The sequence below is a fragment of the Diaphorina citri genome, unplaced genomic scaffold, assembly GCF_000475195.1.
Source record: "Diaphorina citri unplaced genomic scaffold, Diaci psyllid genome assembly version 1.1 scaffold764, whole genome shotgun sequence".
Classification (NCBI taxonomy): domain Eukaryota; kingdom Metazoa; phylum Arthropoda; class Insecta; order Hemiptera; family Psyllidae; genus Diaphorina; species Diaphorina citri.
This window is the reverse complement of record NW_007378197.1, coordinates 84,964-107,752: the sequence shown is the minus strand read 5'-3', so window position 1 is coordinate 107,752 and position 22,789 is coordinate 84,964. Positions and strand designations below refer to the sequence as shown.

Here is a 22,789-nt window from a genome sequence, read left to right as displayed (position 1 = left end):
ACGATAAGACCTTAGCAGTTACAGTTCCCTCTATCAAACATCTTAGCCTACTTAGCTTAGTTGGTAGTGCGTCTGTCTTGTAAGCGCTAGGCCGCGGGTTCGATTCCCGCCCAGGGCGGCTTTTATCCTGATGGGATAATGTTCGTTCTCGGAACGGCTGGGTTTCTGCTATCCTGTCTTCCTTCTCTCTTCGGTTTCGGGACGATAAGACCATAGCAGTTACAGTTCCCTCTGTCAAACCCCTTAAAAAAATGTACATGTACGAAGAAGTAACTACTTGAATAAGTGCATGATAATAAAATGGAATGAAAATATCTAAATTTGAAAATAGGTATAAGTACCTAAGCTGATATTGAAAAATAGTGATAACAAAATGCATAGATAGGTAGGTACCTATTCGATCTATTTGAGCCCCTAACTCTAATCCCTATGGTGATAAGCTCACAGCGCGTCGTACGATATTGGTAGATGACGTCATCACGGGACGTACATTGTTGCCGCTACGTATGATATCGGCATGTCTGAGACTCTCATGTTCCGAGAGCTATATCTCGCGATCTAGTGAACGCATTTTCTTCGTTTTAATCTCAATATTTTTTTTAATTTTCATAGTTTTTTCTGAGATAATAAAAAAAAAATCATGAGAATCACCAATTCTACCCTCAAAAACCACGAATAAACTACCATTTGGGAGAATTTAAAAATCTAGTGATTTCTTTTCCTTGAATCTAGATTGACTATCGTGTTTAATTGCCTTTACCACGCAAATCCGCTTTCGAATGTGTAAAATTCTCCCCTGCATTCTACCATTGCAACATTGACTATCGTGTTTAATTGCCTTTACCACGCAAATCCGCTTTCGAATGTGTAAAATTCTCCCCTGCATTCTACCATTGCAACATTGACTATCGTGTTTAATTGCCTTTACCACGCAAATCCGCTTTCGAATGTGTAAAATTCTCCCCTGCATTCTACCATTGCAACATTGACTATCGTGTTTAATTGCCTTTACCACGCAAATCCGCTTTCGAATGTGTAAAATTCTCCCCTGCATTCTACCATTGCAACATTGACTATCGTGTTTAATTGCCTTTACCACGCAAATCCGCTTTCGAATGTGTAAAATTCTCCCCTGCATTCTACCATTGCAACATTGACTATCGTGTTTAATTGCCTTTACCACGCAAATCCGCTTTCGAATGTGTAAAATTCTCCCCTGCATTCTACCATTGCAACATTGACTATCGTGTTTAATTGCCTTTACCACGCAAATCCGCTTTCGAATGTGTAAAATTCTCCCCTGCATTCTACCATTGCAACATTGACTATCGTGTTTAATTGCCTTTACCACGCAAATCCGCTTTCGAATGTGTAAAATTCTCCCCTGCATTCTACCATTGCAACATTGACTATCGTGTTTAATTGCCTTTACCACGCAAATCCGCTTTCGAATGTGTAAAATTCTCCCCTGCATTCTACCATTGCAACATTGACTATCGTGTTTAATTGCCTTTACCACGCAAATCCGCTTTCGAATGTGTAAAATTCTCCCCTGCATTCTACCATTGCAACATTGACTATCGTGTTTAATTGCCTTTACCACGCAAATCCGCTTTCGAATGTGTAAAATTCTCCCCTGCATTCTACCATTGCAACATTGACTATCGTGTTTAATTGCCTTTACCACGCAAATCCGCTTTCGAATGTGTAAAATTCTCCCCTGCATTCTACCATTGCAACATTGACTATCGTGTTTAATTGCCTTTACCACGCAAATCCGCTTTCGAATGTGTAAAATTCTCCCCTGCATTCTACCATTGCAACATTGACTATCGTGTTTAATTGCCTTTACCACGCAAATCCGCTTTCGAATGTGTAAAATTCTCCCCTGCATTCTACCATTGCAACATTGACTATCGTGTTTAATTGCCTTTACCACGCAAATCCGCTTTCGAATGTGTAAAATTCTCCCCTGCATTCTACCATTGCAACATTGACTATCGTGTTTAATTGCCTTTACCACGCAAATCCGCTTTCGAATGTGTAAAATTCTCCCCTGCATTCTACCATTGCAACATTGACTATCGTGTTTAATTGCCTTTACCACGCAAATCCGCTTTCGAATGTGTAAAATTCTCCCCTGCATTCTACCATTGCAACATTGACTATCGTGTTTAATTGCCTTTACCACGCAAATCCGCTTTCGAATGTGTAAAATTCTCCCCTGCATTCTACCATTGCAACATTGACTATCGTGTTTAATTGCCTTTACCACGCAAATCCGCTTTCGAATGTGTAAAATTCTCCCCTGCATTCTACCATTGCAACATTGACTATCGTGTTTAATTGCCTTTACCACGCAAATCCGCTTTCGAATGTGTAAAATTCTCCCCTGCATTCTACCATTGCAACATTGACTATCGTGTTTAATTGCCTTTACCACGCAAATCCGCTTTCGAATGTGTAAAATTCTCCCCTGCATTCTACCATTGCAACATTGACTATCGTGTTTAATTGCCTTTACCACGCAAATCCGCTTTCGAATGTGTAAAATTCTCCCCTGCATTCTACCATTGCAACATTGACTATCGTGTTTAATTGCCTTTACCACGCAAATCCGCTTTCGAATGTGTAAAATTCTCCCCTGCATTCTACCATTGCAACATTGACTATCGTGTTTAATTGCCTTTACCACGCAAATCCGCTTTCGAATGTGTAAAATTCTCCCCTGCATTCTACCATTGCAACATTGACTATCGTGTTTAATTGCCTTTACCACGCAAATCCGCTTTCGAATGTGTAAAATTCTCCCCTGCATTCTACCATTGCAACATTGACTATCGTGTTTAATTGCCTTTACCACGCAAATCCGCTTTCGAATGTGTAAAATTCTCCCCTGCATTCTACCATTGCAACATTGACTATCGTGTTTAATTGCCTTTACCACGCAAATCCGCTTTCGAATGTGTAAAATTCTCCCCTGCATTCTACCATTGCAACATTGACTATCGTGTTTAATTGCCTTTACCACGCAAATCCGCTTTCGAATGTGTAAAATTCTCCCCTGCATTCTACCATTGCAACATTGACTATCGTGTTTAATTGCCTTTACCACGCAAATCCGCTTTCGAATGTGTAAAATTCTCCCCTGCATTCTACCATTGCAACATTGACTATCGTGTTTAATTGCCTTTACCACGCAAATCCGCTTTCGAATGTGTAAAATTCTCCCCTGCATTCTACCATTGCAACATTGACTATCGTGTTTAATTGCCTTTACCACGCAAATCCGCTTTCGAATGTGTAAAATTCTCCCCTGCATTCTACCATTGCAACATTGACTATCGTGTTTAATTGCCTTTACCACGCAAATCCAAACTAGTTTGAAGTTTCCTGCCGCATTTTATGCCCTAATCCGTGTATTTGTGTGTCGTTTACCGCTGTAAAGCCTTTATTTCGTGTAATTTTCATTAATTTTAATTCTCCGCATCGTGCTCCTAAATTCAAATTTTCCCGGGTTCAAAATTTGTAAGAATTCCAGTGTTGCCATATATCATCGTTTTCGTGCGCGTTAAATAATTAAAATCCGCCTAAGTGAAAAAAAATTCGTCTTTAAAATCCGCCTAATTGAAAAAATCGTCTAGCTCGTCTTCAAATAAAATCGCCTATATCGTCTTCAAAAAAAATCACCTATAGATATCGTCTTCAAAAAAAAATCGCCTTACAAAATGTAAACAAACATTCAAATTTTTTGAAAAATTTCCAATTTCCAAAAGTAAAAGTTCAAAATCAGTAAAATGAGTTATAATCAGAAGGTAAAGAAACACATCGGCCTGAAAACCAAATACCTGAACAGTATAAAGGCCACCTTTGATCTAATTGACTGCGAAGATAAAAGGAGCACCTTTCTCGTGAGATGTGAAAAGCTGGACATAGTATATCAGAGCTTTGAAACAGCCATCAACAAATTGATTGAATTGAATGCTGAGGTGCCAGAAGGAGAAGATGAAACCGACATAGAAAAGGATTCCAGTGATTGTGATGCTATGTTCTATGCCATAAAAGCTGCACTACGTGAGTTGACTCCTGCCCCACCCAATCCTAGTCCAAGTCTTGACCCAGCTCACGTCACAAGAGAGGATGAGCTCAAAAAGCCGCGCATACCTAAGATCAATATTGAACCATTTGCTGGCGCCATTGAGCAATTTTCAAGCTTCAAGAGCCTGTATGACACTTTGATTCATAACTCCAACCTATCCAACATTGAAAAATTCTCTTATCTTTTGTCATTGTTGAAAGGAAAGGCTCTTCTTACCGTCAAAGCATTTGAATTCAATGATGCTAATTACTTGCGAGCATACAACAAGCTCAGTGAAGAATTTTCCAATCCAAGGCTCGTTGCCACTCATTACTTGAACAAAATTCTTTCCATCAAACCTGCAAGCAGTGAATCAGTTGCCTCCCTCCGATATTTTCTTGATACTTTCAACATGGATGTTGAAGCCCTTCAAGACATTAATCTACCAAATCTTGCTGAATTTATTTTCTTACACATTGCACTAAAGAATATTCCTATTGACACAAGACGTCTGTTTGAACAAGATAATTTGTCAGCAGAAATTCCAACACTCAAGTCCTTGATGACATTCATGAGGAATCGAGTCACAATATTAGAAATATCTCCTGAGACCCGTAAGCCAGTTTCACTAAACCAGTCTCGTTCTTTCTTGACAACAAGAGATGAGAAGGAACCAAGCCCAACCAAAGGTAACTCTATGTCGTGTCCTGTTTGCAATGATAGTCACCGGATTAACCAGTGCCCCAAATTTCTCTCCATGAGTGTAGCAGATCGACACAATTCGGTAAAGATTGCAAGACTATGCTTCTGTTGCCTCGGTCCTCATCCAAAATTTCAATGTAAATCAATGTATTCGTGTAGAACCTGCCATGATCGTTCCCACCATACTTTGTTGCACCAACTAAGCTCTGCTCCTAAGATGCCAGCAAAAAATGGCAATTTTCCTCAACATAAGGAACATAAGGCTATGAGTAGTTCTCAAGCACTCACCAGTCAGGTATCTTGTACCAGTACTAATGTACTTCTGGGTACGGCTATTGCACAAGTTCAGTGCTCATCTGGATTATGGCATTCCATTCGCCTTGTAATTGATACTGGCAGCATGCTGAACTTTGTATCCAGTTCATTGGCTCAGTTATTGAATTTACCCAAGAATGTCTCTCCTGGCAATGTTACTGGCTTAGGACATACACCTGTGTCTACTCTCCAGTCATCCATTAACCTACGTCTTTCACCCATAGGTGATACCTACACACCATGTTTGAATTTGAATGCTAATATCATACCTTCAATATCTTCTGAGATCCCCAGCGCAGTTGTACCTGCTAGTGTAGCCCAAAGGTTCAAGAATGTGTACTTGGCTGATTACTCCATATTTGAGAAGCCGTCCAAGGTAGACCTGTTATTAGGAGCTGCCCACCTGGGTGAGATTTTGTTATCAAACCAACCCATCATACCCGGATCACCAAGTTGTTGGCCCACCATATTTGGTCATGTTCTGCTTGGAGCAGTGCCTGCCTGCAACGAGAAAGCTCCACGTCAATCCTTGTTTGTCACCAGCAATGATCAACTCAGTCATCAGCTCAAAGTGTTCTGGGAAACAGAAGAAGTTATTCATCCCAAAATCAGCAACCCTGATGATGAAGCCTGTGAATCTCACTTCCTATCCACTAAACTTATCATGTATTTGTTATTGGATATTTATTCTCAGTAGGTACTTCAATTCTTAGTATTCCAGAAGACTTATTGAACTAAAAAAATACATTCCCCCGAATTAAACCTCAAAACAACTTAAAAAAAAAAAAAAAAAAACACTGGAAGTTTTCAATGGAAAAACCAAGAACTTCATCATAGTCGGCAATCAACATAACCAAACTGCCTGAGTAGAATTTACTCAGAAGAGATAAAAATTCAAATCTTTTGGCAACAGGTGAAATAGCTAAGATACCAAACCAAGTTATACTGCTAGAAGTCTACTCAGCAGGTTTCTGAGGAATGTCGAAGCAGCGAGATGATAATTAGAGAAACATAAAGAAAGAAATCGTTGGAATCATTCAAAACATTAGAATCAGAGGCAAAGACAGATAAATCAAAACCTATAGCATTCGAATCACTAAGGAATTCATGAAGCTTAGATCCAAATGTGGAAATATGGGACAGAGGAACAGTGAGAACAAAGAGTTAAAGCACTAATCTACATCCACAAACTACCTTTACTATGTATTTGTATATGCCACAGAGTACACCACAGAGACTTTTAGTTTGTTTCTACCTGCAGACATGTCATGTTCGGGATTTTGGTGGATCCCATAATATCTGTTATGAATATGTGAGTATGTGAGATAATATTTCTTGCTGTTGAGGGTACCTAAGTTAATATGAATTTACAAACTAGGGGGAATATTGTCTTAAGTTTGGGTTCATGTGCTTAACTTTTTCTCCTGGCAATAGCAAGTATTTCTTATTCGATCTGGAAACTCATGGAAGAATAAACGCTGTAAGAGAAGTAGAAACGAGTCACAACTGACAAACCATGTTCAGCTTCAAAAGAAAAACAATCGGAATGATAGGTATGCACAAATTAATGATGATGATAGTTTGCTTTGAACAAATGATGATTATTTTTACTTTTTTTTATTGAAGCATACGGAGGCATATACCCAGTAAGGATATTTGATATCGAGGATGTATTGAATAATATGCGAACATTCATGAGCTCTAAGCTAATGATAAACCACAATATCAGTGTGGAAAAGAAGGACATAGAGCCAACAGCTGCAACGAAATTGCTTACTGTAAAACATGTGACATCGCCGGGCATCGAAGTGATTCAATGGCCTGCCCGGAGTATAGAAAATTAGTTGTCAAGAAGAAAATGGAAATACGGAGTCAAGAGATGGACTCTAATCTTCTATAAAATGATGTCGTTTCTTCAAATTAACTTGAACCGTTGTATAAACGCACATAACTTGTTGGAGAAATATGCGACAGAGCATAACATAGACGTTGTCCTCATGAGTGAGCCAAATAAAAATATAGCCCGTACTCGACAATACTTGTCAGACAATAATACTGATGCTGCTCTCTGCATCCTGGGGAATAATGTTAAAATTAACGGCCACCTGCAATCTAAAGGATATGTTGGAGTTAAAACAGATAACACGTTAATAATAAGTGTGTACATATCACCCAACATACCTAATACAGAATTTGAGGACATAATCAATAATCTCTGTGACACGCTAAGAGAAAATTCGCGACTACATTGGATTGTTGGTGGTGATTTCAATGCCAAGGCAAGGGACTGGAACAGTCATACTACTGACGTCAAAGGGACTATCCTGCTGGATGCAATCGCTTCAATTGGATTGTGTCTGTTAAATCAAGGAGACACACCGACGTTTGTGCGCAACAACCAAACGTCTTTCATCGATATCACTCTCTGCTCAATATCAGTAGTAAGGAATATAACGGACTGGAAGGTTCAAGAAGAAGAGGAATCTGGCAGCGACCACTGTTACATCACGTTCAAGTTCATACCGGAATCCAATCAGGAACACATAGAAGATTATAGCACAAGAAGATGGAAGATTTCACAAGAGGATCTCGTGAAGATGCAGGAAGAGTTAGTAAAGCTGAGGTCCCAATGGTCAACAGACAACCCAGAAGATCTGATTGGTGCGATAATAAAAGCATGTGATAAAACACTTAAGAAAGTTTACGCCGGAAATGGAAAAAGAAGACCTGTGTACTGGTGGAATAATAGCATAGAAAAGTTGAGAAAAACCTGTATCAAAGCGAGAAGAAAGTTGACAAGAGCGCGAAAAAGCCGAATATCACTGGAAAGCCTCACCGAAGCATACAAGGTAGCCAGAAAAAATCTGAAACATGAAATAAACAATAGCAAACGACAATGTTGGGTAAAGATATGCGAGGAGGTTAATCAGGATGTGTGGGGGCAGGGTTATAAGATTGTCACCGGCAAGCTGGGTAATAGACCTGTCAAATTATCCGAGGCATTAGAAAAACACATTCTTGAGGTTTTGTTTCCAGCAGCCGCTACTGTGGATTGGATTTATCCGGATGTAACCTCGGACTCTGTACCGCCCTTTAAGTACTTTGGAAGATCTGGTTGAAGTCTCTGCTAAAATGAAGAGCAAGAAGGCCCCGGGCCCAGACGGTATTCTGCCGGAAATCGTCAAAAGTGCAGTGATGGCTGTTCCTGAGTGGGTTCTTGCTGTAATGAACAAGATTCTGTTAAACGGAGACTTCCCTAGTATGTGGAAGAGGGCCAAAGTGGTGCTCCTACCAAAACCGGGAAAACCAGCTTTTCAACCTTCATCATATAGACCTCTGTGCCTCTTAGATACCTTTAGCAAGCTACTTGAGGGACTTCTGATCAGGAGAATGGTGGAGGAACTGGGCGAGCGGGGTTTGTCGGAGAGCCAATTTGGCTTTCGACCTCAGAGATCAACCGTAGATGCTATCCAACGTGTGTTTTCAATAGCAGACGAGGAGAGGAAGAAATCAAGAAGAAGGAGAGGATTTTGTCTCCTGGTTACATTAGATGTCCGTAATGCCTTCAATTTAGCCCCGTGGAAGAAAATAATAGAGAGTCTGGAAGATAAAAACGTCCTCACCTACATAATTAAAACCTTTATGAGCTATTTTCACGACCGGCGCATCTTCACAACGTCTGGAACATGGATTAAGACATCAGCTGGGGCCCCGCAGGGCAGTGTGGCCTCACCGACTCTGTGGAATATGCTGTACGATGGGGTGTTGAGGCTGGAACTGCCAAACGGGGTGTCACTTGTAGCATATGCCGATGACCTGGCCGTGGTTGTTATCGCCAAAACCGCACCTGAAATTGAAGAAAGGACCAATGAAACACTAAATCGGATAAATAGTTGGATGGTCAATCATGGCCTTGAGTTGGCACCGGAGAAATCTGAGGCTGTGCTCCTCATAGGGAGGAAGAGTTGTGGCCCGGTGCATATCCACCTCAATGGAGCTGAAATTCCACTCTCAGACAACGTCAAGTACCTAGGAGTCATCTTGGATAGGCGCATGACCTTCAAGCAACACGTAGATTATGTTACCAAGAAAGCAATGGCTAGAGTAGAGGCACTTCAAAAGATAATGCCGAGGCAGGGAGGGGCTACTTACATGAGAAGAAAATTGTTGAATTCTGTAGTGGAGTCGACAATATTATATGCAGAGAACAGAAAGAGCGAAAACCTATGGCCAAAATAAGGAAACAAAACAGGAAGAAAAAGAAAACACTATACAGAGATGGAACGAGAGATGGGGCAGAGAAATAAACGGTGCCTGGACGAGACGTTTAATCCCAAACCTAAAACCATGGGTAACGAGGACACATGGTAATATAACTTACCATCTGACCCAGCTCCTCGCAGGACACGGAAACTTTGCCAGCTACCTACATAGATTCAGGATATATGACTCACCTACATGTATGTATTGTCCACTCGAAGATACGGCCGAGCATATATTCCAATGCCCGAGGTGGTCCAATGTGTTCCAAGAAGCAAATAGTAAGTTGAACACAACGTTGTCACCTGAAAATCTTGTACCAACAATGTTAAGATGCGAAGAAGACTGGAATGTTTTACTTTCAATGGTGACAAACATCATGAACCAGAAAGAGAAGGACGAAAGAACGAGGAGGAGAAGTAATATCTAGAATAACTAGTTGGTAAACTCCTAAGATATCCTTATATTCCTATATCCTTTCCTTTGATCCTTGAAACGCATCACTCCTGAAGCAATACACGCGTATTTCCGGGATGATCTGTTTCCTATACTGTGTGGTCTGACGCATTGGAGGTTTTGGTTGGTAGGCACTGGTAGGGCTAGGAAGTAGGGAGTAGGGCCCGGTTTGCTTTCAGCAAGCGGAAGCAGTGAGTCCAACATAATATGGCGGGAGCCTGGTGTGGGTTTGTGAAGATGGTTCACATTTTCATACACCCACACTAGGACTCGTCATCTAGCCATGAGGGTTCCTACCAATCGTCCAGACTCTCAGTATAGTTTCTCTTCTAAAAAAAAAGACTGTAAGTCGGTAAAATGTCCTATAGAACCAAACTATGTACATGAAGGTGAGAAGGATCCAAAGTATGAATATCTTTGTAGAAGTCTCATTGGTGGTTTGTTATACTGGTAAGTAACTTGTGTTCGGTCCCAACAAATATCCTGGTACAAACGCACGCACACACACACACACACACACACACACATACACACACACACACACACACACACACACATACATACATACACACACAGACCAATGGCTGAAACTTTGTATTTAGGCTCTAGGGACCTCAACACGTGTTTTGGCACTAAAAACTGACCATCGAAAATTTGACCCGATTACATTACTTTCCTTCCTATAAGATAAGGATCATTTTTGTCATGCCATGGTAGTAGATGTCAACATACGTATGTATACTACCACATCATTTTCGATAGGTACTTAGCTAAGCCTTTAGTCAGTAAAAAGCGGTCGAAATGTAAAAATACGGTAAAACACCGTTAACCATTGTTCTGAAGTTCATAAAAATTAATATTTGGGGGTTTTAGGCATGGTTTTGGGGGGTCTACTCTCATAACTTTTTCGATATTTCTAACCGTTTACTGAAAACCGCCAAAAAGCGGTTATTTCCGCCTGTGGGCTGAGGCCAGTGCAACTTTTGCCGATTTTCAGATTTTTCCCTTTAGGTACGTACTCATCAAGACCTACCATCCTGCCAAATTTCAAGTTTCTACGACATCGGGAAGTGCTTGATAATTTTGATGAGTGAGTGAGCGAGTCTATGAATGTTCTGCTGAAGAAGGAAGTAAAAACACCTGTTTCAAGTGTGGAAAAGAAGGACATAGAGCCAACAGCTGCAACGAAATTGTTTACTGTAAAACATGTGACATCGCTGGGCATCGAAGTGATTCAATGGCTTGCCCGGAGTATAGAAAATTAGTTGTCAAGAAGAAAATGGAAATACGAAGTCAAGAGATGGACTCTAATCTTCTATAAAATGATGTCGTTCCTTCAAATTAACTTGAACCGTTGTATAAACGCACATAACTTGTTGGAGAAATATGCGACAGAGCATAACATAGACGTTGTCCTCATGAGTGAGCCAAATAAAAATATAGCCCGTACTCGACAATAATACTGATGCTGCTATCTGCATCCTGGGGAATAATCTTAAAATTAACATGAGTAAAAAAATTGCGATTTTCGCGCCTCTATATCTCCGGAACTACTTGGTATTAAGAGCTCAAATTTTCAAGGTATGTTTATATACGTAAACCTTACCTAAGTATGTGTTCTCAAAAGTTCATCTTTAGAGGAAGCCGATCTATGAAGGTGAGAAAAACCTGCCGAATCGGTTCGTGTAAAGATACACAGGCGTGGTTACTGGAACTTGGCCTGGCGCACTGCCGCATGCCGCAGACTACTTCTCTTACACATAACTCAGAAGTAGGTCTGTACTAAAATATCGAAATTCCGTAATGTTCTCAGCACAGCTTGTATTCTTGAGATCCTACTTTATGCATAATACGAGTAAGTAACAAGTATGGAGATATCTTACCTTGGGTCGAAGATACTATTCCCAGACGCTTGGTTGTCCTGGAGTAACACACTTAGGTGGTAAATCGACATTGGCATAATGACCAGGATGTTGCTGTGAGGAGGAAGCTGCAGGGGAGTTATCCATATAAGATGATAGTGATTTTGTAGAGGACGAATATTCATTAATAGAAGAGCGTAGATGTGTGCGAGTCTGGACTGAAAATGGTTGCTTGTAAATATTCTTGTTGGAACTTAAAAATTCGTATTTCAATTTCTCCCAGAAAACGCTGTCTCCCCATTCTACTGACATGTTTGTCCTGAGATAAAATTTGATATCTGGATCTAATAAATCCATTTCTGTGAGATATCCCACCATGATGATGAATAATGGCTTTCTATGACGCATAAGTGATCCATTCAAAGCGGATTTGAATTCTGGTCTACTCCAATCACCATAGATAAAGGCTCTTGATAAGACCATTATTACCTTTTCAGACCTCTCTATGGAATTGGTCACAAAATCTGCAGTACTAATAAGGTTGGGATTGAGATCCCTATGATGTACTCTTAATTTCACCGCAGGATCTTTAAACGCCAGACCAGGAAGTAGAATCTGCTTCACGAATGGTTCATCTTTCAGACTGTATATTACGTAGGCTTGGCAAGGTGTGTCTAAATTAATTTCTTCAATGGAAACATCTTTCTCACAGCAACTCTCGAAGCAACTTGTATAGCTCACCCTGGTTCTTACTCGACGACAACGTATGATCCACAGCAAAACAAATGGAGTAAACACTATTGAAACAAAGGACACGACCAGAATTATATGAGATGCATTGTTCAAAATACTCGCATAGAATGATATGTGCCCAGTGAAAGAGTTGCAAACTATAGTAGTGGAATTCAAATCTCTAAGTAGTGGACCTAATAACTTTCTTTCAATGTCGATAGTACAAGCTAAGTTATCAACATCTTGTATTTTTGAAGAAGCATTACTATACCAGTTGTAGAATTGAACCATATAAGTGCACTCACAGGACCATTGGTTATCTGATAAAGTAATTTCATTGAGATGAAGGTTATTGTTCAAATTCCATACGATAAATTCATGCAAATTATTTCCATGTAGATATAATGTAGTTAAATTGTGTATGACAGAAAAAGTTGCATTATTTATAAAACTTATCTTATTATGTTCAAGATGCAGTTCTCTTAAATTATCTAACCCTTTGAACTCGTGTCCAAATAACATTACTATTTTATTGTATCCCAAATGCAATTCTATCACACTTTTCATTCCAGTGAACGTGCTGTTACTAATTACTTCAATTTCAGAGTTATTCAGGTATAAACTTGTTACGTAGATTCGCCCAATAAAGCTATGGCTTGCTAATGTCTGTATTTTATTACCATCAAGGTAAATTGTTGTTGCATCCATAGGTACAAACAAGGGTACATGATTATATTGTGAATTAGAGCAATCGACAATATTTGTGGTCCAGGCTTGATCATTGTAGCAAGTGCAATTAAAAGGACAAGACATCCTACAATCACAAGCTCCATATTCACAACACCGACATAGGCTAAAACAATGTTCTTCATAGTCACAAAGAAATTTACTTGAATCTGCTATAAATATATTGTCGTATGTAATGAGATTTTCTTCGTAGACCATTCTGCAGTACAAACTCTCTAGATCGGCTATTTCTGGATAGATCCCGTCTTTATGGATTTCATGTGCTCTTTGTAACCATTCCATTTTACAGTCACATTCAAAAGGATTTTCTCCAAGGAAAAATTTGGGCATAATATTTTTCCCTTTCACCTCAGAAATGATAATAGAAGCAAGTTCCAAATGAGCTAAATTGTTACCTCTCAAATCTACTTCCATTAAGTTGGTTTTATTTTTGAACGTGTAGGGTTCAACCAAATTGATTTGGTTGTTATCAACAAAGAGTAGCTCTAGACTGTGAGGTACCATGTTGTGCTTTAGCATTGTTAAGTTGTTCGAGCTGATGTATAATGTTTGGATGTGTAACTCTTCAGTGGAGTTGTTTCTGATTTCTTTCACTTGATTTTTCTTGATATCCAGCCACAAGAGACTTGGAGGTATATTAATATAATCGAAATTAGTAATTCTATTATTAGACAAATTCAGATAAAGCAAAGAAGAAATATTAGTAAACAAGTATGTCATTGAACTAATTAAATTATCTTCCAACTGTATTGCTTCAATTTTTGGCAATTTGTTAAAGGAACCCTGCTCAATATCACTTATTTTGTTTCCACTTAGACTTAAAATTCTAAGCGATGGGAGGGAGGGGAAGTATTTAGCACCGATATGTTTCAACTGGTTTCGAGATAGTATGAGTCCATACAAGTTACTCATACCTTCGAAGTCAGTTGGTCGTACGTCTTGGATCAAATTTTTTTCCAAGTCAACTGTTTGCAATGTATGCATTCCTCGCAATACTTCTGGGATGTATTTCAATCGGTTGTTAGATATGAAAAAATCTTGAAGCCCTGTACAGTTCCGTAATGCTTGGGGATGTAAGGATTCAATGTCATTATGACTGAAATTAATCCAATTCATTACAAAAAGTCCATTGAGAGAATGTGCATCCACTCGTTTTATTTTGTTATATGACAGATGTAATGTGTGAAGATTACTAAGTGGCTTAAAAATATTCGGTAGAAGAAGCTCAATTAGATTATGTTCCAAGCTGAGAACTTGTAGAGTATACATATCTTGGAACAATGTTTCGTCCAGTTTGTATATTCGATTGTATGATAAATTAAACATAACTAATCTAATCAGGCCTGAAAATGTATTGTTATTTATCCAAATATCTGACAGCTGATTATGAGACATGTCCAAAGATATCAGATGAGTCAAGTTCTTGAATAATCCTGGAGAGAGTGCAGATATTGAGTTCCTATGGAAGGATATGATCCTTATTGTTTTAGAACAACTCTTAAATAAGTTTTCTGGCAGCTGTACTATTTTATTTTTTGACATATCTAATACTTGTAGACTTTCCAGGCCATTTAGAGCACCTTCACCAACTATATTGATATTATTACTTGATATAAAAAGTTGTTCCAAAAACTTCAGCAACGAAAATCCATTACTTGGCATCACAGAAATTTTGTTGCCAGACAAATCAAGTGTTCGTAAGTTAAAAGAACATCTTTTAACAGTCTGGATAGGCATTTTTACTGTAACATTAGTGACGGAGTCTGCGGAGTTTGAAACTTCCTCTGGCGGTAAAAAGAGAGCATAATCACTAAATTCAAGTACCCTGATATCATTCAAGTGGTTATAACTAATATTCAAGTACATCAAATTAACAATAGGACAGAAAATATTGTCTGGCAACATATAAATATTGTTCAAACTTAAATCTAGCCACTCCAAATATTTAACTGTTTGAAAGCTGTCTTTGGAAAGCTCTAAAATGGTATCCGACCAATCCACATTTCTGGTTTTCACAGTAAGGTTCTTCAGATGATTTAGTCCTGATAGAGTAGCACCTGGCCAAAGAATGATCTTACAATTTTCAACCGTAAGTTCTCTCAGTCGGGATACATGTGCGAATATATTTTCCTTAATCACGCTTTGTGTCTGCATATTTGGGTTACATGTTATGTTTAGAGATGATATCTGATCTGCGTGAAGGGTTCCAAAGATACTGACACTAAAGGATTCATCCATAATATCTGTCTGGCAGTTCACAGTGATGTCATCTACTCCTGTGGAAATAGAACTTTTTAAATACCATCTGCAATTACTAGAGCTGGAGTTATATTTGAAATTCTTTGTTTTCATTAAGTTACCACTTGTGTTAGTGAGAAATACAACGAAACACATTGTTAGACATAATTTTAATTTTAGCATTTTTATATCACAATACCTTTTGTTATTATTATTTAATAGGTACCTACAAATCAAAAGAAATTATCCATGACTTGACAAAATCACATCTCTGTATTGCAAACACAGATGGGTTTGAATTGAAATTTCCCGGATTTTTACTTTCTTTATAGAGGCGAATTTTATCCTAAACAGATAAAGTTTGTTCTCGGAACGTCTGGCTTTCCTCCTATCCTGTCATTCTTCTCTCTTTGATTTCGGACACCCCAATACGGTTTTTTTTTTTTTTTTTTTTTTTTTTTTTGTAACACTCACTTTTCTACAGCAGAATTATTTGGATATTTACTTCTTATTTCTCATATTTTATAAAAAAAAAAGTGTCATTTAACTTTTAAATATTAAAATATACGTAATTTATCAATCGATTTAAAATTTCCTCTGTTAAGGTTAAACTATCCTAGATGTTATTTACACTTGTTTCACGTTTCACATATAAATAATCATAGTAGGTACATCACATATTACAACTTGCAGAAAAATCTATATTCGGACGTAATTTTTACTTTATATAATATTATACATAATAGAAATTCAGTAAAAATATTAATGAATCTAAATAATTTTTCAAAATTACACAAGGAACGAATTTTCATTTTATTTCACGATTGAGACACGCCAAAACAACTACTGACTAAAAATTATTCAGCAGCATGAAAGTTTTTTCTTCAAAGATGCTGCTGCTGCTCAATAGAACATTCGTTGAAAATCTCGAATATTGCCGACCATTCATACATGTGTAAAGAGTCGAATCATTTCCTTTTGAAAAAAAAAAAAAAAAGTTAATGGACTTAAAAAAACCCTCTTGTCTATTGATTCTGAGAGAGGAATGAGTGACATACCAACTTATTCTACATACCTACGAATTAAAAATTAATAGACATTATCTATGATATAATAAACTTAGGTCCATGTTTCAAAAAGTTATTTAAACTCTTCTAAATATCTTTTCATTTGACGCATATTATATTGCACCCTAATTTATAATTTAGACAAGTTTTTTTTTTTTTTTTTTTTTTTTCGCATATTATATTGCCCCCTAATTTATAATTTAGAAAAGTTTTTTTTTTTTTTTTTTTTTCTTCTTTTTTTTACTCTGCACTCGTCATTGCCAGGGAGAATTTCTAATTACCTACTTACTGTACATGATGATGTTGTTTTCTTGATGTGAAGTTAATGTAAGAGGAATCTTCTTAGCAGGCGACAGTTTTCCAGTAGGACAATTTTTTTTTAATTTTGTGGACGAGATGTTGTGGCAGGTCAATCTTCTTTGCGTGGGTGTAGAAGCTTGGATGGATGAAACCATTGGTTTACATCTCGACAGGAACAACCTCAACACCTCAATGGCACAATTTAAATTTGCACGGAATTGTCATTGAAGTATTTGAAGTTGAGAAACGTCCAGCGTGGATAAAACTGGGACGGGTGACCGATATATCGCCGGATAATTGTCGATATATCGACGATATATCGCCAAAAAAATATATCGATATATCGACGAAAAATATATCGATATATATCGGTTTTCGATATATCGCAACATCCCTACTATTGCCACGTCTTTCGCCTTTCGCTCGCGTTAAAATGTGCATATCTCGATAAGTACACATCAACGTAACTGAAAAAATTTTGGGGTGTAATTTTTTTCTTCTTTCATATGAGTAAATTGAAAATCATGAGAATTGTCAATTGCTCCTTACATCCCTTTGCGACATCCTCTTTCTGTTCTTCGGTCATGATGTTCTGACTTTCTATGTGAGAACTTAGGATGTGGTCAATACACAGATCTTATAAAATGTTTGTAAACATGTGATAGGACGGTATTTAGAAGGATTGGGAGAAGTTTTATCTTTAGGCAGCAGATATGTTTTGCCCTCAGGCCCTCAGTGAGAAACCTTGGTATGAAGAGAGGATGTTCGATAAAAATCATTTATGTATTTTAGCATTTTTCTATGTAAGCATGTTCATTTTTTATACCAATAATTATGTATATTGTCACTGCCCGGGCTTTTCCAATTATGTGTTTTCTCCAATACCTGCTGTAGTTAGTAAGGTCTCAGTGATTAGGGGTTCTTCCATAGCCGTAATGCTTTCAGCCTCATACTCTTCTGTTCTTAGCCAACTCGCCCTGCTATTATGTTCTATGTTATTCGTCCATATCCCTGAGCAGTAGGTTGTTATCTGGTCGAGGCTTGGGGTGTTAGTATTCTCGTTATTCATATTGGTATTTCCTGCCTTCAGTTGTCTGTAAAACTTCTTGTTATTTTGGAATTCCTTATTCTGCTTTTCCCTATCGCTACATTTTGAATACCTTCGTAATCTCGTTCTAAACACTGTCAATTTTTGTTTCAGGGTATCAATAACTTCTCCCACTGTGTTGTTGGTTCTATCTCGTGTCGTGTGTGTCCTGTATTTTTCTAAGATCTGTTGGGCTTTTCTTTCTAGTTTACGGCTGGGGTTTCCTTTTTGTACTCCGTTAGTTGTGTTATCTCTTTCCTTTTAATTTCCACTTTTTTAATCAGCCTCTTTTTCCATGGTGGTACTTCTCCTTGACTTATTATTGTTCTTATTCCATCCACCTCTTTGATTTTCGCTCAAGAGGGAACTTTTTATTATTTCAACAATAAAATTTTACAAACTTGGAGCTGGAGCAGATGGATATTTTAAAATTCGAGAATGAGAAAAAATCTAAAAACCCTTATCAATTATTTCGTTGCCATGGCAATATCTATGGAAACAAAATTCGCGTTCGCGACACTGGCCCACGGCAAAGCAAAGAAAGCTAATACATATAAAAAGTCAAACTAGGGGGAACATCAAGTCAAAAATTACTAACATAGTAGGGATAAAAAATGCCTAGCTAATAGAGCTGTAAATTATCCGGATAATACCCGGATCACAGGCTTGTCTTTTCTTCTCATGTCGAGGCCGAGGGAATGTCTGAGTTCTATGAATAGTACCGTCAACTTCGGGCAGGTCTAGTACCTATTGTCAAGTTTGGGTAGGTTCTATACGAGCCTGCACACTCTGACTCTATAACTTACCTTGTCGACACGATTGATCAACACCATATAGGTACTGAAAGTTGTCCTGAGATCAGTATTCAACAGCAAATTCGGTACCTCCACCGCACCGTATCCACATGTCGAAAATTATGTACAGCTTGGCCTAAACTGGACTAAAAGAATAGAAAATTAATTTATTCGTCTTATTTAGTCGCCATCTTGTCCATCTGTAATATAGCTTCTTCAATCGGCAAAATAACCACTTTTTTCAAGTCAGCATACCTGAAAACATACAATTCAATATATTATTCTGCGCATGCGCTATCTTGCCAAGGACTGGGTAAAGTAGGGTCACATTAGGGTAAAGTAGGGCGATTTGGAAGGGGAAACTAATGTGCACGAGCAGATATTCAGATAATCAATTACAGAGCAGATATTCCAAAATTCAAATTGGAAAAAATAAACAGTCTTCAATTGCATAAAATTGTGAAAAATATCAATGTAAACAAGGGACCTGGATATGACAAAATCAGACCAAGAGATATCAAAACAAATTTGATATGGTTAGAAGAAATATTGAAGTACATAATAAATGAAATTATAGAAGCAGGAAAAATACCAGAAATAATGAAGATCATAACAATTACACCTGTATATAAGAAAGGAAAAAAGAATGAGTAGGTACCAAAATTACAGATCCATTGGAGTTTTATCTTGTATAGAGAAAATATTAGAAAAACATATAAACAATGAATTAACTCAGTACATAGAAGATAATGCAATTTTACATGAGAATCAACATGGTTTTAGGATAGGAAAAAGCACAACATTACTTAACAAATTTACAGAAGATATAAATGTAGCACTAAATGAAAATAAGTATTGTGTGACATCATCATTAGATTTAAAAAAAGCTTATGACACAATTAATCATGAGAAAATGATAGAAGTTTTAGATAAAATACTAGAAAGTGAAACAAAAACATTGTTCGAAAATTTCTTCCATGAACGATATCAATTAGTCAAGATTGGGAAGGAATATAGTAATAAAATCAAAGTAACATGTGGACTAATACAAGGAGCCATAATTTCACCTATCCTTTTCAATCTGTATGTAAAAGATATACATGATATCGGGTTAAAAACCAATATTTTACAATACGCTGATGATACTTTGTTATATTGCATTAGTGAAGATTTATACGAAGCCAATAGCAAGATTCAAAATGACGGTACATCAAAATTACGGTACATCCTAGAAAAAAAGTGTAAATGTACAACTCAATTCCTTCAACCTTCTCTCAATTTCAACTTGGCAATGTTTTTCCTTCTCAAATTAATACCTAAATACGGTACCTATTATTAACATAAAAATAAGAGGAAAACATTGCCTAGTCGGTGGCCTAACGTCAAAAAAGCTGCATTTCGTCAGGAAAGCACCAAATTTGGGATGGACCTTTATTTGGACCATATAACCTGCCCCGGTGGCGTAGTGGTCAAGACGCTGCATTTCGTCAGGAAAGCACCAAATTTGGCATGGACCTTTATTTGGACCATATTTATTAGAAAAAAGTTACCGGAAACGAGATATTATCAAAACTCCGTTTCTGGCCGCCATTTTGAAAAAAGGCCGCCATTTTGTTTGTGCATGATTTTTGGTGTCACCCCTTCCTAAAAGTTTCATATTCGATCCCAGCCGAGGTATGGAATTTTATCCTCATTTATTTGAGAATTTGACCACGTAATAATGGAGCTCTAAGTGTTTCTTTAATTAGTTTGGCCCGCGGAACCCTTTTCAAAAGGTGAACATCTTTGCGGAACCCTGAACTTTCAAGATCCCACCCCACCCCCCTTATTATCTAAAAAAAAAAAAAAAAAAAAAAAAATCGTATTCGAATAATCATCCGGATATCCGAATTATCCGTTTTCGAATATTGGAAATTCGAATAACTATTCGAATAAAACGGATGGCGAATGAATACAAATTTCAAAGTTGTGCAAAATTTGAGCCAGCTAAACTTTTTTTTATTGTATTTTCGAAATTTCCAACAGTAGGTATAGACATTAGATAGATAGAAACCCCTTAATCGCTTAAGACTCGGAGTGGGCAGGTGCAAATCTAACCTGAAGAAGTGGAACATATCAGAGGAAGACACATGCTCATGCGGGGCTCTACAAGATATGACCCACTTACTGGTCTGTCCTGATCTTGAGACACCCTGCACACAACAAGATCTAATAGCAGCCAATGAAACCGCAATCAAGACTGCAACACACTGGCACAACATTTGACGTTGACATTGGTTTTTCCGGACACTGCTTGAGCATTTGAGACTTGAGAGGAATTATAGCATTCGGTTTTCGGAGCTGTTTGTATAGGGTGGCCCAAAATTAATGCCTCTTTTCATAATATTTTGCATGATTTTAGTGTTGCAGGTGGAAATTTGGCGATTCCTTCTCGAATTATGTCTTTAGAGTGACGTAGCTTGCAGGTAATACTAATAATACCGTATCCCCCACAAAAACACAAATGTAAAAAAAAGGCCAAGTTCCTATCCAAAAATGTCGGTCCTTAAAAGTGGTGAGATCAGAAAATTCATGAAATTATAGAAGCAGGAAAAATACCAGAAATAATGAAGATCATAACAATTACACCTGTATATAAGAAAGGAAAAAAGAATGAGTAGGTACCAAAATTACAGATCCATTGGAGTTTTATCTTGTATAGAGAAAATATTAGAAAAACATATAAACAATGAATTAACTCAGTACATAGAAGATAATGCAATTTTACATGAGAATCAACATGGTTTTAGGATAGGAAAAAGCACAACAACATTACTTAACAAATTTACAGAAGATATAAATATAGCACTAAATGAAAATAAGTATTGTGTGACATCATCATTAGATTTAAAAAAAGCTTATGACACAATTAATCATGAGAAAATGATAGAAGTTTTAGATAAAATACTAGAAAGTGAAACAAAAACATTGTTCGAAAATTTCTTCCATGAACGATATCAATTAGTCAAGATTGGGAAGGAATATAGTAATAAAATCAAAGTAACATGTGGACTAATACAAGGAGCCATAATTTCACCTATCCTTTTTAATCTGTATGTAAAAGATATACATGATATTGGATTAAAAACCAATATTTTACAATACGCTGATGATACTTTGTTATATTGCATTAGTGAAGATTTATACGAAGCCAATAGCAAGATTCAAAATGATTTAGACAGAATAATAATTTGGTTATCTCAAAAAGATATTTTTATAAACAAAGAAAAAACAATTTCGATCGTATTCGAAAATCCCATGACAACACGATTCAGACCAAGAAATGAAACTGTTCTAAAAATTCATGAAAACAAATGTATTGATGACAAAAGAAACAATATGTTATGCAATTGCAATATAATTAAACAAGAAACTTCTATAAAATATCTTGGTGTACATTTGGATAAAAACATGAAATGGAAAACACAAACCCAATACATCAGAAACAAATTGAATTCAGTAATGTATCAAATGAAGCATATAGAAAAAGTTTTACCACTAACAACGAAATGCATGATATATAAAACTTTATGTGAATCTATATTAAGATATGCCATTGAAAGTTATGGATACACCTCAGAAGAAAATTTAAAGCCTATAAAATCAATGCATAAAAGAATACTCAAAGCAACATTATATCCTTTTACAACAAAAGAAAAACGAGAGGAAAAAATGAAATTCTATAGAATACTGAATTTCCAAAACTTGCATAAATTTGTAATGATTAGTAAACACTATTATGAAGACATACATAGAATAATATATGAAAATCCATACAATACAAGAAATACACAATACATAACACCTAATACAAGAAATAACTATGGCAAAACTACAATAAAATATCAAGTACCGAACTTGATAAATACATTACCAAATGAACTGAGAAATATAGATAATAAAAACAAAATGAAATTGGAGATACAAAAACACCTTTTAGAAACGAACAATGAAATTTGACATAATCAAGAAGTAGAGGAAGAAGAAGAAAATGAACAAATCATGATATGATAAGAAACTAAAATGTTCCTGAAAAGTACAAACATTATGTACTTATATAGGAACACGATGAAATTTGTGAAGAAACTGAATAAACCTTATTATTATTATTA

The 22,789-nt window shown here is 37.0% G+C and overlaps 4 protein-coding genes across 4 annotated transcripts; 3 read left to right on the top strand and 1 right to left on the bottom strand.

Annotated features, from left to right (window-relative positions):
* The first annotated feature begins 3,797 nt into the window (after positions 1-3,797).
* On the top strand, positions 3,798-5,792 carry LOC108252719. The gene has a single exon (XM_017445173.1). The coding sequence runs from the start codon at positions 3,798-3,800 to the stop codon at positions 5,790-5,792; it is 1,995 nt and encodes a 664-aa protein (XP_017300662.1).
* A 1,207-nt stretch (positions 5,793-6,999) lies between these two features.
* On the top strand, positions 7,000-8,214 carry LOC103511894. Its single transcript, XM_008476636.1, has one exon. It carries the CDS (start codon positions 7,000-7,002, stop codon positions 8,212-8,214), a length of 1,215 nt encoding a protein of 404 aa, XP_008474858.1.
* Positions 8,215-11,359: 3,145 nt separating this feature from the next.
* LOC103511892 (toll-like receptor 6) lies at positions 11,360-15,717 on the bottom strand. The gene has a single exon (XM_026825514.1). The coding sequence runs from the start codon at positions 15,571-15,573 to the stop codon at positions 11,710-11,712; it is 3,864 nt and encodes a 1,287-aa protein (XP_026681315.1). The 5' UTR covers positions 15,574-15,717; the 3' UTR covers positions 11,360-11,709.
* A 3,200-nt stretch (positions 15,718-18,917) lies between these two features.
* Positions 18,918-22,675, top strand: LOC113468541. The gene is made up of 2 exons (XM_026825513.1): positions 18,918-19,244; positions 21,251-22,675. The coding sequence occupies exon 2, from the start codon at positions 21,291-21,293 to the stop codon at positions 22,635-22,637; it is 1,347 nt and encodes a 448-aa protein (XP_026681314.1). The 5' UTR covers positions 18,918-19,244; positions 21,251-21,290; the 3' UTR covers positions 22,638-22,675.
* The last annotated feature ends 114 nt before the right edge of the window (positions 22,676-22,789 follow it).

What these genes read in the sequence shown, in the direction of transcription:
- LOC113468541 (XM_026825513.1), top strand. Translation starts at nt 21,291, where the DNA reads ATGAGTAGGTACCAAAATTACAGATCCATTGGAGTTTTATCTTGTATA.
- LOC108252719 (XM_017445173.1), top strand. Translation starts at nt 3,798, where the DNA reads ATGAGTTATAATCAGAAGGTAAAGAAACACATCGGCCTGAAAACCAAA.
- LOC103511892 (XM_026825514.1), bottom strand. Translation starts at nt 15,573, where the DNA reads ATGCTAAAATTAAAATTATGTCTAACAATGTGTTTCGTTGTATTTCTC.
- LOC103511894 (XM_008476636.1), top strand. Translation starts at nt 7,000, where the DNA reads ATGTCGTTTCTTCAAATTAACTTGAACCGTTGTATAAACGCACATAAC.